This window comes from Symsagittifera roscoffensis, chromosome 9 (genome assembly GCF_963678635.1).
Source record: "Symsagittifera roscoffensis chromosome 9, txSymRosc1.1, whole genome shotgun sequence".
NCBI lineage: Eukaryota > Metazoa > Xenacoelomorpha > Acoela > Convolutidae > Symsagittifera > Symsagittifera roscoffensis.
The window spans coordinates 25,502,084-25,517,000 of NC_087070.1; the positions used below are offsets into that span (position 1 = coordinate 25,502,084).

Genomic DNA, 14,917 nt, shown 5'->3' on the forward strand with positions numbered 1-14,917 from the left:
AAGAAAAAATTCCGAGTGATTTCCTTATTGATGAAATAGATGTAGATTTTTACTTTCGTTTAACCTGTTTTGGACGTAAGTTTTGTCCAAAAGAGAGTTCTCCGACTAAGTAAAGACCTATTTAGGGAAACTTACCCAGTCAAAGAGCTTACCTTTCAACCAAGTTTTGAGTATCAAAGCTTGCAACTTTTTGCTGAGTTGAACCTGACAAGAAAAGAAATTTTATTTACTCTAGAAAGTCTTAAGTTGTTCAAGAAGTAGTATTAAACTCCTCGTCAAGATTCTTTGTTTCTTCATTTCTTTAAAAAATTTTAAAGTTCACATTCTTCGATGAGTAGGTTTGGAAAAAAAAAAACCGAAGATTTGCTTCGAAATATGCATAAACTTCAAACCATCTTTTCAAGCTGACATAAAAATCAAAGAGTTTAACAATCTACTTAAAAATCAACGCTTTCTCCTGGATTATTTAAAAAAAAGTCAATTGACTTGATGAGGAAACTTGCAGACTTGCTAATTTTTTTCTTGTGTTATTTATATCGGCGATATTTCTTAACTATACAGCAAACAACCTGTGTCCATTTACTTTTGCAATTTGCCTCGTGTATATTCCATCTTAATTGTAAGGTTTAAGTCCTTAAAAGAAGATTTTTTCACTGTTTTGGTACGCCACCAGAATAATTTTGTGATTGGAAACGGCGATGTGTAAAAATTTCCCTAAAAGAAAGCTGAGTTTTGATTGGATACGACTAGCATCCATATACGAAAAACATATTCTGATTTAGTTAAACTACACATTTGACTTGAAGGTATCGCTTACTTTTAAGTTAAAAAAAATCATTTTGTTTTCAACTTAGCTACCGTCAGCTAGCTCCTCTCTCAGCTCTAAATCAATCAAATTTCTTATTTTCATTGGTAACTTCAACCTGTTCCTCAATATGATCTTCTCTGTTCAGAACAATATTTTTTTTCTGCGACTTTTCTTGTTCAATTCAATTTCAAGTGTGACATACAGCTTCGGGAATCTTTCTTACACAATTGAATCTTCCAATCCAAGTGTTTCACATGATTGAATTCATGAGGAGAGACTTCAATGAACATCACCAGATGCAGGTTCTCATCAAGGTGAATCAGTTTGGAACGATGATGATGATGTCACAGATTGCAGAACAAGTTGGGTTGGATTATACCGAGGTTCCTGATCCTGATATGCGGTTCAACCTGTGAACGATTTCTTCTTTCCGTGGGAAGAAGAAAGGTCTGTGGAGAACCCGAATACAGTTAAAGAGGATGAGGAATTCTCTGAACCAAAGATCCTAGTGAGCGAACCACCAAGACAACCACTGGCGATGGAGTTAGACCAGCTTCGCGCTCCATTGAGAACTTACAAAACTTTTGATTTGTAAATTGTTTGTTTGTTGTCTTGTTGTTTGTAAGAAAAACTTGCGAGTTGTCTTTTCATGCGAGTTGTCGCATTACGGGTTAACTTCTGTGGGTTTGCAGTTGTTTTGTTGCTTTATCGGGATCATGTTTTTTTTTCAGACAAATTATAGTGATAGCGTGTCTTAAGCAGCAGTGCTTATGTGGTCTGCTTGGTTGTTTTTATGTCATGAAACTTCTCCTATCCATGCTTAAATCGTTTAAATCTCGGCTGCTGACGGGGTGAAAATTCTCGAAAGGGTGTCTTCCCGTAGACGGAGCTAGTTGTTGCAATCACTTAGGTTGGGTTTTTTGAAGCTGATGTTCAATGTTTACCTAGTCTTTTTAGCTGCACGTGATGGTGATGCTCGATGACTGCAAACTGAACAAGGATGTTTGAAAATAAATCTCTGTCGAATTCAAGAGTTTGGAAAGCTTCTACGAAATGGCTGATGAAAGTGAAAAAATTGATGCACCTTTTGGTGTGTTGAGGGTTGCAGAACGTGCTAGAGGCGGCTGACAAAGTTATTGACAAGTTTATCGAGTATTCTTTGATGACTTTGTAGTTACTGGAGAGCTGAATTCTACATGCTGCTCTTCGAAACGAATTCAGCGATGGCTTTTTGCTTTTTTTTCAATAGTAGATGGGTCAGTTTGTGGCGTCTGAGGTTGTCTGGTTTTCAATGGCTACTCGAAACAATTCCAGCAAGATGTTCATTTTTATCCGGATTCAAACAATTGTTTCAATCTTGATCAGTGTTGACCATGTTATCTTATCTGGCTCTATAATGCATGTAGACGGGGAATATCTTTCGATGCGCCATGGTCATTTTCGTTCCGGTTGCTTTGATTGGATGAAGGACGTCAAAATGTTTTATAATTTGACGTTTTTATAGTTTGACTACATATATTTTTTTAAGAAAAGCCTTAAACATATTTTGGCAATAAGAGGATATCTTCTTGCATCATTGCCGGTTCACATTAAGAAGTTTTAATTGTGCCACTTATTGTAACAATCACCTGAGTTTGTTCTCCAGTAGCTTCGCTTCTATTAGAGTGTCGGGAAGTTTCGTCTTGTTGGAGGCAGAAGTACTACCTAATTTCGAAAGTTCAACATTCAATTTGTTATCGCCCGGGTCGAAATTCGTGACTAACTTTTTGACTTTGTCGATCGCGGAAATGTAAACTCCACGACCAAAAACTCATAGTCTGGACAGGGACTTAGGCCACGGACAAATCCTGGAAATACGGCATCTCGGTCGCAACGGTCGTAAAATTAGTCGCGGACTGAGTATAGAAATAGCTTATCTTGGTCACGATGGTAGAAAAACTAGGACATTTTTATTGTCCTAAGAACGTTCGATGGTCGAAAAATTAGGGAAAAAATTGACATTTTCTGTTGTCGAGCTCGGATATGCATTTTTCGTGATTTTATGATCCACAAAAAGTCTATCCGCAATCGAAAACTTAAAAACGAGTACGCGCAATCCATTTCTTTTTATTCTATTGATTACATCTGTATTTTGAATTTGCTTGAAATATTTAAAAGATCATTTTAAAAGATCCTAATATTTTTTCTGCTTCAAATTTAATAAATTTGAGTATTTTTAGTTTCGATATTTTTTGTTTGATTTATGGCTGACAGTCAAATGGTCTTTTTCATTGGCTAGTGGCCAATGCTGTAAAAGAAGTACTAAAGGGAAAAAATTAAGAGGAAATCCATACATTTGTGACATTTTTTTAATTGGCAGATTGTAAATCTAATCCATAAAAAATGTGAGGCTGACCTAATCCACAGGTGCCTAGTGCGATGCCGTGTTGCATGTTGCAAGTGCATGGCGGCAACACCTGGGAGATATCATCAGTGGCAAGGGGTTCCCCCAGTCGCAGCATCGCAATGTTATTTCCCACCTTCACTTGCAACTGGAGACTGAAAACATAATTCGTGAGTTTTTTTGGAAAGATTTTTTTGCTAATCGTTTTAGTTTCTGAATGTTTGCTATGTTGGTTTACGGAGAAAAAAAATTATTTCGAACCACTATGTTAGTTTGCCGTGAGGCAAATTGCCATTTTCAGATCACTGAATTATCGGTCGGCTGCGACGTTAAGTTTTTTTTAAAAATAAAAATTTCCGAAGCGTTTTTGCTTAGATTAAGTCAAGCACTTAACCATGAGTAACATGACTCTCGTGACAAAAGATTTCAAGAGTTATGGTCAACTCACTGCGGTGCTATGAATACAGCATGGATTGATAGTAATCTGCGAGGAGTGTGCAAATTGGTGAAATCTCCAGCCTCCGCCCGTAAATTGTCCACATTCACTGAACAAAAATAAAACACTTCTCAAACCCGTGACAATCTTCTGAAAACATCTGGGTGAGGAAACTTGATTTTCCTATAATTTAGCCGCAGATTTAGAAAAGAGTAGTGCAGTAGTGCCCTTGCCCTCAGAAAATTTGTCAGCACTTCAAACACTTTTCTGAAAGTATGGATAAAGAATCATCCTGAGAGGAGAACACGCAAAAAATATACCAAAATATTGAATCAGGATCTTTTTTTTGGGATAAAACTACCTCGCAAAATCTCTCGCTTTTCTCAATTGTTCTTTGCGGTTTAGAAAAAATCAGTTGAAAAGGGAAAGAAAAACTCCCAGACACAACGGTAAAGCAGACAGACAATTCTTAGAAAAACATCAATAACCCATGCGAATAAAATCTTTTCAGGGGTCTTATGCATTAAACGGCCCAAAATTAGGAAAATAGTCAGAAATTTTATTTCAAATTGAGAACACGTAATCAACATACAATTACTGTCTGTCTCTTTGAAATTCTCAGTATCAATCGTAATATTAGCCAATCAGGATCAGTTTCAGTTTTAGTTTTCATTTTGATTCAATTTTGATTTTTGGGCCGTTTCCAATTGACAATTTAAATGTAGCAGTAAACTCTCCGTGATATCCTATGATCTCGGTAACAACCGTTTTTCCGTAATGTTGAATTCATAAGTTACAAACAATAGTTTTCTCAGAGTTTCCAGACTAGCACTGAATCATAAGCAAATAATCAGCATGTTGAATTAAAGCTCTGATCTTTTAGATCAAACACCATGGCTGATATTGATCAGGACCGGCATTATAGCACATTAATAACAAAAATGTGGCAGCGTAATTGGCTATTGCCTCAGCAGTACCACATTCTCTCTACTCCGAGAAAATTTGTTACTCTGTGACCAATTCTATAACCAAAGTGTTTTTATAGAGATTGAACTTCAGTTTTGCACGGTCAAATTTTCTGGAAAAAACATGAACAGGCCTTTTTTGCTCAACTTCCTGCAAAGACAGCTTTTTTTCCGAGGTTATTACAGTGACTTTCCTTGATTCCGGCTAAGGACTTTTTTTTATGTGCCCCTAGATTGATCCCCCACCAGCCTCGGTATCCTTCGATGTCAAAATTGATTCGCTTTCTTGAAGTTTCTAACAAAAGAATATTTCGGAAAGACCTCTATAATGTCATCATTTGATTCCGAGTCTCTTTTTCGCTTTTGCACTGTAGCTTCTCCCTCTGGTGCCTTGCTTTATAAACCCGTAGCTTTGTTTTTTGTTTTTCTCAGATGATTGCAGATTCTTGATATATAGCTCCTTTTATGTGGTAATTGTTTACTTTGATTCTTTATCTACCGGTTTTGACTTTATAATCGTTGGCGCTTTTCCCGACCGTCTTTTGGGATCTTTATGTTACCTTTTTTCCGAAAGATCTTTTATATTCTTCTTCCATATCTGTTCATCTTTTTCTCCAAAAAAAAAAACGTTTTTTTTTCGGAACATTGTAGCTCCTTTTTCAACTGTGGATTCGATCCCACAATTTTGTCCCATATTCACCTGCATTTCATTCCGCACCATGTCTGGCGTAATCTCGTTCCCTGCAGCGTTTGGTTCTAAGAAGTTTTTAAACACTTGTTGCATTCGCTGTTTTTCATGCCCGCTGTCTGCTGTTTAAATAAGGGACTAACGCGTCGGTTTATATGTCTCATGCGCATGATCATCTTGTTTTCCCGGCCCTAGTCGGTTCTCTCTTGCGCTGCGATGCTGTCAATATCGACTGCTGCAAATCCTTTTTATCTATAGTGTTAGAATTAGTTCAGAATCAATCTCGTACGATCCTATTAGCCAGCCCATCTTAGCTCTCGTGTCTTCATACTAAAACATAGTTTAATTGACTTTCTTTCTCCTCCGAAAGCATAACCTCCAGTTTTTGATATTTGTTTGACAAGACCGCATTCTCTGAGGTCACCCTGAGAAGGAAAGATATATTTGATACTGCAATTTGCACAGAACTATTCCATTGTCTTTCTCTTAAACCACGAGAGCTGATCTCTTCAAAAGAATTCTGGTCTTATTTTTACATCTATTAATTTCTGAGGAATTTGACTGAAGTGTTGCTACCGGTGAACTTTGTTACCTTCAATGAGGCACATTTCAAAATTCGATCAATCCCTACTAGTAGGTACATATCCTTCCACTGATTTGTTTAATCGGGCCCGCATAAGCTGACAAAACGTTCTGCCTGGGCTGTTTCAACAGTGGCAATGGTTTCGACACAATTTTCAGGATTAAGTTTTGTAGGTACTTACCATAGTGAATACATACTTTTGCGGCATTCTTCGGCCATATTTACAGTGTCTCTATGCAAATATGGCCAGGAATGATGCATTGGCACATCATCCAGCATTGGATGGCCTCCATGGAGTCTCGTGAGTGCAGCTTTCCTCAGTTTTTTCGGTACCACCAAGAGTTTTTCACAAAAATACAATCGTCCACCACGCTTATTTGGTTCCACAGTGGTCTGTATAGGGCCCAATTAGCTCAAAATGCTTCCTGTCGTTTATCTCATTCGCACGTCGCATTCTGTCCAGCTCCGTGTCTCCTGAGATCAGCTCTAGTAGCAGACTCTTGTCGATTAACATCTCTAGGTTGTCAACTGAATCCGTGTTCTACTGTGTTGACAGTCAATGGCCTCGCTTTTTTGCTTTATGTACCTCCGACGCTGCCTGTACAGCCCTTTTTCCTGACTTTAGTCTAGACGGAACGAACTTTTTTGATTTGGTCACGTGAATTTCGGTCAGATTTTTTTCTGGGACAATTGTTGATGGTTACCATTTTTTCTTCGGCCACTAATGTTACTGACCGAGGAGCTTGACCCTGTTCCTCTGGCGCGAGACCCTGCATAAGTTCTGCAAAGGGTTTAATTTATGCTCCGAGTCGTATTATCTCTTACTTTTTCCGACATCGACGAACTCCACCTGTTTTTCGAGGACAATTTCGTTTTTGCTTTTTTTTCCCGCCGGCAAGCAAAGTGAATTTCTCTTGGTTATCGGGACACCTGTCTCTTTTTCTGTTTTTCTCCGGATTTGTTCCATATGTCTACATTTTAGGGTTTAAATTACTTTGTCTGCTTTATCCGTTTTTTTATTGTTTTTTTCTGACTGAATGCTATTGCCGATGATGAGATAATGATTGCTCTATCTACGAAACTAGATGGCTTGTGACCGTTTTCCTTCCCGTCAAGCTTTGTTTGGCTTTTGAAATGTTCGTTGCTATAGCAACCATTTTCGTCAAAATGACCTACTTTGAGCTGTCTGCTTTCAAAACCGACTTTTTTCCGGTAGAAATTTGATCGTTAAATTGACTGCTTTAGTAACCCATCGCTTCGTAAAACCAATTAATCGATCCGACTACAATTTTTTTGTCATACTCTGTTTCATCCAATAGTTCGCCTGACGGGTCTTAAAAACGTAATATACGTTACCTGTATCTATTCCGGGTAAAAGTGTGATTTTAAACTGGAAAGGTAAAAAAAGGATCTGCCCACCTATTCAAGCTTGACAGGCAATCTTCGTGGGCCCTTTTCAACCCTGAAGCGGACAGTAGGGCCTGATGATCCATAGCAATCGTAAAAATTTGCACTGACAGCCAGTGTTTGAATCTATTGGTTGCCCATACTAGTGCTCAGAACGCTAGCTTGTTAGTGGAGTCTAATTTTTCTTGAAGATTTTGTTATCACGATGCAAACAAAGTCCCTTATTTGTTCTAACCTGGCTCCTAACCCATTATAGCTCGCATCATTTTTTACTTTTGTGTCCCGTGTCGGACTATTTTAATGAAATGAAATAGTTGCTACAGCATCTGCGATTTTTTTTTTCAAAAATCTTTTGTGTGCAGTCGTCCAATTAAAGTTTCTTAAACTATTTCTTCAATTTACTAACAGTTTTCTTTTCTACTTTTTCCGTCAAGAATAGTGTTGTAACCGGATTGAGTTTTACCGGATTCCGGATACCGGATAATTATTGCCATGATTCACCGGATATTGAACCGGATTCCGGATAGTAGAATGTTCTTTAATTACGCGCAATTCACACTTTGTTTGTTCAGCCAAAGTGCCTCTTTTCACATACATCAAAGCTGGGAACTTAGTTCACTGTGCTAACAAAGCAAGTGGTTGATTTCAGACGAAGTTGTTGTCGAGCACGAGCTAGTGAAATCATGGACAAGAGGCGGGCTCTCATATGGAACTATTTCAACATACAGTCGAACCAAAGCACGCATGCTAAATGCAATGTCTCTTCTTGCCAACAAGCGATCAAAAGAGGACAAAACCCGTCCAGCTACTCTACTACTCCTCTCGTGAATCACCTGCGCTCCAAACATCGCAACTTATTCGAACAGTACGAAGCTGCACTGAGTCAGCCTGGAACCTCGATTGTGCAGAATTTACCGGCAAATCAACCATCTATTCTCTCAGCATTCGAAGACGTGAGAGTTTGGCCGCATGACAATTCGAAAGCCCGAAAAATAACGAGAAAAGTGGCTGAGATGATTGCTCTTGATGTTCAACCGATTTCAATCGTCGAAGATTCTGGTTTCAAAGAATTATTAACTACAATAGAGCCAAGGTACTGTCTTCCATCCAGACCCTACATTCGAAACGAAATTGACCTGCTTTTCACAGAGGTGAAAACGAAAATGAAAGAACTCATAGCTGGTGAGTTCATATCTGTAACCACAGATATTTGGACTTCACAGGTTAACAACATGTGTTTTTTGAGTTTGACGTGCTGCTTTGTGAACACCGATTATGTGCGTAAAGTTCTAGTTTTGAACACGTCTCCTTTCCCGGGCACACATTCAGGAGTCAACATTGCAGAAAAACTGCAAAATCTTGTCAACGACTGGGAAATTCCGGTCGGGAAAATATTTTTCTGCGTGTCTGACAACGCCAGCAACATGAAAAATGCAATAACAACCTTCGGTGTCAAATGGGCGGGGTGTTCAGCTCATACTATCCAACTGTGTGTTAACGATGCGATTACAAGTCAAAGAGTAATTACGGACGCACTGAAAGTTTGCAGAAAGATAATTGGTCATTTCAGTCACTCGGCTCAAGCTTGTGAAAAACTGAGGCAAGTGCAGGATCAGTTGGGTATGTCTCATAAAAAACTCATTCAAGATGTGTCAGTCCGATGGAATTCGACACTACGCATGATTGAGCGAATGATCGATCAGAAAGCTGCCGTTACTTTATATTCTGCAGATAACAATGTTGACCAATTGTCTTCGAACCAATGGTCGATTTTAGACAAGGTTGTTAAAATTCTCAAACCATGTGAGCAATTCACTCTTGATGTGTCAGCTGACACCTCAAGTCTGTCGCTCATAGTTCCAGGCTACTCTCTCTTGCGATCTCATCTTCTGAATCTTGGAGACGACCATGGAGTCCAAACGTTCAAAGCTAGTCTGATAGAAGCTCTGGACAAACGTTTCAATTATTACACTTTGGATCCTTACATTTGCTTGGCTAGTTTCCTAGACCCGCGTTTCAAAGACAAGTACATCTCCCCTGTCGTTTTGGATCAAATCAAAGACATTCTGGGTGAAACACCTGACATTGAGGTCATCACGCCAGAAGCAAACAGTGCACCTCGTGAACAGAGTTCTTGCAACTTCTGGTTGGCAGAAGAAGATGTTACACCTGCTACCCCATCTACAGTCTCCCATCTCGATAGCGAAATTTCTGAATACTCTTCGTTGCCGAGATCGAACATGGCTCTTAAAGATCCAGTTTGTTACTGGAAATCAGAGACGCGGTTTCCTGCACTAAAAAATTGGGCGAAACAAGTCTTAAGCGCACCTGCTTCCTCAGTCAGAAGTGAACGAGTTTTCAGTACATCTGGCAATGTTCTCTCTGAGAAACGAAACCGGCTCAACAGCAACTTCTCTGAAATACTGGTGCTTTTACATGATAATCTTCCACTTTTGAAGTGATTTGGTTTTGTTTTTGTTAAAATGATTTGTAATCATTTCTGTTGTTGTTTTGTCTTTTAAGAATTCAAACATTTTTTGGGCATTTTTTTCTGCGTTAAAAATCAATATCCGGAATCCGGTTAGTTTTTCTCTCCTTTTTTCCGGATACCGGATTCCGGATAATTTCTCGAAAAACCGGATAATCGAACCGGATTCCGGATACCGGTACAACACTAGTCAAGAAAGGTGTTAAGCCTTCAGTTAACTTGGACGCATTCAGCACAACTTTTACAAACTGATTTTTACTAGCCAAAACTAACCTGAAATGCTTCAACGTTTCCGTTTTTGAGATTTTTGATATTGCCCCTTTAATCGATAACTGATGACCTAACCAATTTGTTTGGTCGGTTAACAATTTGCAATTTGATGCTTTCAGCGATAAGTTCTCATTATCTTATCTTTTCATGTCCTTTTCTACTAATTTGAAGTGTTCTTCTTCGCCTCCTTTAGAAGCTGTGAAGATATATAGTCAAAAAAGCAGAAAACTTTTTAGCAAGGTTCAACTTACGATACTTCGCTTTCTAAAATTCTGCCAGCGTGTCGCCCAGTCCTTAGAAATACATCGCATTTGCTTCAAGGATGTTGAAGTTAATCTAATTGGCTGTTACGGAATCTGGTTTTAGCTGACTGTAGTCGTAATTCAGATCTAGAAATTAAGATAGTTATCTTCTTCCTTTTCTTTTCTCAGTGATTCTCTCAATGAGTCATTGGTACCTTTTTCATGCTACTAAATATGATCTTCTTTCAAAAAAGTTTCTTTGTTTTTCTCGACTTTTGCATGAATTTGTATCAGAATGTGCCTCTTTTTCTTGAATTGTTTTTTCTTGGTAAAAATCTGATTTTCTTTGTGACGCGCAAAGATGTTTGATCTTTTTAATTTGACCATGTGCATAACCCCGTATTGAAACTTTGGCCCATCGATGCGCAATTTCGATCGTAATTCTGTTTTTTCTGACGTAGAATTTTCCAAACTACCTTGAAGATCTAGATCAATGATACAGCTTGTTTTTCGTTTTGTAATTAACAAGATACCCTCTCGAATAACCCGTCCTGTTGATGTCATTTTTGTATCGAGCTCTCTCAAAAATTTGATCGCTTTTTTATTATAAATTTCTTTGTTTTTATTCGTTTTCAGCTGATTGAACTTCGCATTTTATGCTCATTCTATTCTTTGTTTTGCTGTAATCCGGTTTATAAAGGAGATGAGGCTACCCTGTAACCGCCGTCAAGTGAATTATGTGGCTGTTTACTCTGACTACTGCTCCAATTAACTTCATCCTTCTAGATCTAGAGTTCTTTCCAATCTCGATTTCTCTGATCTGGAACTGTGCTGTTTGCGTAGTTGCCTGTCTTTCTGTTTCAATGTGTTTGAATACGTACGTTTTAATCTCTGTGCCGTGCTTGTGGTCTCTAGTCATTATCTCAAACTCCTCGCCGCGTTTTTCATTAGGTCGCAATCCCTTGATTTTTTCAAAGAGTCATCTATATTTTCAATCACTTGTTGTAGTTTGCTCATTTTGGCAAAATGATTAGGCTTTTTTTTGATTTTTACACTCTTTGCCCGTTACCGGGCAGTTCTTCAGATGACTTTCGACAATCAGCGGCCGCATCAAATGCCTTTTTTCTTCTTGTCTCTGTCACTGTCACTATTGCTGCTTTTTCGGTTTTGTAAGAAGCTTTTATCTGACAAACTCGACCTTCTACTTTCTTGATTTCTGGCATTTAGAATGGGTCTTGTTTTAGTCTAATTTCACTGATCAAACTCTCTGCAGTTTGACAATGCTTCTGATACACGTGTGTTGTTTGCTGATTATATTCAAAATTTCGACTGAAATTTTTTGTTCAAAAAGCGTGCTGCTTGCCAACTTTTTTTGGCGAAATCAAATATAGTTTCTCAATCAGATCAATTGAATTTTCATAACAAAAAAATGAGGCTAAATCGCTTGCTGAATAGATATCGTTTTAAAGCAATTTTTGTATATTTTTGGCGTACATGCCTATTGTTACCTTTTTTGCGCGTAACTAAAAAACTTCGAGTTTAATTAAAATTTTTTTAAAAAAATCTGTTATCTTTTGCCTGTAAAAATTTTAAAGATTTTCCACCTGTGTATAAAACTAAACGCAATTTTAGTTTTTTTTTCGTCAGAATACATATAATGAAGAAGCGTTTAGAATAGCTGCTATTCAGAAATACCTCAAATTTTTAAATCAATAGATGGAAAAGGCTGTAGATACCACTGTGCTGATAACAATTATCAGGACATCACATATTTTAGGAGACTTTGCTCTGTCAGAATTTTGTTGGGATGCATAAAAAGTTTCAATAGATCTAATTTTCTTGTCAATTACCTTAGTGACTTTAACGTAATTCTTGGTTTACTAACAGAAACCGAAAGGACCAATTTGTGATGTAATATTTTGGTTGTGAGTTTCGCAGTTAACAATGGTAAATTTAAAAGCGTTTTTCTCAAAGTCGGTCGAAATAAGAGAAAATGTGAACAAAACAAAAACCAGTTTTGTTATATTGCATTTCAATTTGCGTCATTCGGAACCAAAATTGTACCTCAAAACTGTGTCGTTTTGGTCGTTTTAGTTAACAAAAAAGTACGCTGAAACTACTATGTTGATTGCTAAAAATTATATCAAAGAAAGCCTCCTACACGTCCCAACAAACTTATTGAAAAGTAAAATCAGTGAAGACAAGAGCAAGAGTTTCACATTTTTAACAAGAAAAAAATGATTTTGAGTGTTATTATTGTAAATTAACATTTTTGGCTTTCAAGCAAATACATAATCTTATATGGATTTTTTGAGATTTCACCGTTTTTCTACTTTGTTGAGATGTGTGGGAGGCTTTGGTTGATATAATACTCACCGTTTTTCTATTTTGTTGAGATGTGTTAGAGGCTTTGGTTGATATAATGCTCACCGTTTTTCTACTTTGTTGAGATGTGTGGGAGGCTTTGGTTGATATAATGCTCACCGTTTTTCTACTTTGTTGAGATGTGTGGGAGGCTTTGGTTGATATAATGCTCACCGTTTTTCTACTTTGTTGAGATGTCTGGGAGGCTTTGGTTGATACAATGCTCATCTTTTTTCTACTTTTGAGATGAGTGGGAGGCTTTGGTTGATATAATGCTCACCGTTTCTCTTCTTTGTTTAGGTCTGTGGGAGGCTTTGGTTGATATAATGCTCACCGTCTTTCTACTTTGTTGAGATGTGTGGTAGGCTTTGGTTGATATAATGCTCACCGTTTTTCTACTTTGTTCAGATGTGCTGGAGGCTTTTGTTGATTTATTGCTCACCGTTTTTCTACTTTGTTGAGATGTGTGGGAGGCTTTGGTTGATATAATGCTCGCCGTTTTTCTACTTTGTTCAGATGTGCTGGAGGCTTTGGTTGATATATTGCTCACCGTTTTTCTACTTTGTTGAAATGTGTAGGAGGCTATGGTTGATATAATACTCACCGTTTTTCTACTTTGTTGAGATGTCTGGGAGGCTTTGGTTGATACAATGCTCATCTTTTTTCTACTTTTGAGATGAGTGGGAGGCTTTGGTTGATATAATGCTCACCGTTTCTCTTCTTTGTTTAGGTCTGTGGGAGGCTTTGGTTGATATAATGCTCACCGTCTTTCTACTTTGTTGAGATGCGTATGAGACTTTGGTTGATATAATGCTCACCGTTTTTCTACTTTGTTGAGATGTGTGGTAGGCTTTGGTTGATATAATGCTCACCGTTTTTCTACTTTGTTCAGATGTGCTGGAGGCTTTTGTTGATTTATTGCTCACCGTTTTTCTACTTTGTTGAGATGTGTGGGAGGCTCTGATTGATATAATGCTCACCGTTTTTCTACTTTGTTGAGGTGTGTGGGAGGCTTTGGTTGATATAATGCTCACCGTTTTTCTACTTTGTTGAGAAATGTGGGAGGCTTTCGTTAATATAATACTCACCGTTTTTCTACTTTAATGAGATGGGTGGGAGGCTTTGGTTGATATAATGCTCACCGTTTTTCTACTTTGTTGAGATGTGTGGGAGGCTTTGGTTGATATAATGCTCACCTTTTTTCTACTTTGTTGAGATGTGTGGTAGGCTTTGGTTGATATAATGCTCACCGTTTTTCTACTTTGTTCAGATGTGCTGGAGGCTTTTGTTGATTTATTGCTCACCGTTTTTCTACTTTGTTGAGATGTGTGGTTCTCTTCTTTGTTTAGGTCTGTGGGAGGCTTTGGTTGATATAATGCTCACCGTCTTTCTACTTTGTTGAGATGTGTGGTAGGCTTTGGTTGATATAATGCTCACCGTTTTTCTACTTTGTTGAGATGTGTGGTAGGCTTTGGTTGATATAATGCTCACCGTTTTTCTACTTTGTTCAGATGTGCTGGAGGCTTTTGTTGATTTATTGCTCACCGTTTTTCTACTTTGTTGAGATGTGTGGGAGGCTTTGGTTGATATAATGCTCGCCGTTTTTCTACTTTGTTCAGATGTGCTGGAGGCTTTGGTTGATATATTGCTCACCGTTTTTCTACTTTGTTGAAATGTGTAGGAGGCTATGGTTGATATAATACTCACCGTTTTTCTACTTTGTTGAGATGTCTGGGAGGCTTTGGTTGATACAATGCTCATCTTTTTTCTACTTTTGAGATAAGTGGGAGGCTTTGGTTGATATAATGCTCACCGTTTCTCTTCTTTGTTTAGGTCTGTGGGAGGCTTTGGTTGATATAATGCTCACCGTCTTTCTACTTTGTTGAGATGCGTATGAGACTTTGGTTGATATAATGCTCACCGTTTTTCTACTTTGTTGAGATGTGTGGTAGGCTTTGGTTGATATAATGCTCACCGTTTTTCTACTTTGTTCAGATGTGCTGGAGGCTTTTGTTGATTTATTGCTCACCGTTTTTCTAGTTTGTTGAGATGTGTGGGAGGCTCTGATTGATATAATGCTCACCGTTTTTCTACTTTGTTGAGGTGTGTGGGAGGCTTTGGTTGATATAATGCTCACCGTTTTTCTACTTTGTTGAGAAATGTGGGAGGCTTTCGTTAATATAATGCTCACCGTTTTTCTACTTTAATGAGATGGGTGGGAGGCTTTGGTTGATATAATGCTCACCGTTTTTCTACTTTGTTGAGATGTGTGGGAGGCTTTGG

At 38.1% G+C, this 14,917-nt stretch overlaps 2 protein-coding genes across 3 annotated transcripts in view; both read left to right on the forward strand.

The window, feature by feature from the left end:
- LOC134854027 (ribosome-releasing factor 2, mitochondrial-like) overlaps positions 1-14,917 on the forward strand; it is a 456,739-nt gene that overhangs the window by 14,116 nt on the left and 427,706 nt on the right. The window lies entirely within an intron of this gene.
- Positions 7,713-9,732, forward strand: LOC134854780 (zinc finger BED domain-containing protein 4-like). Its single transcript, XM_063871137.1, has one exon. It carries the CDS (start codon positions 7,954-7,956, stop codon positions 9,730-9,732), a length of 1,779 nt encoding a protein of 592 aa, XP_063727207.1. The 5' UTR covers positions 7,713-7,953.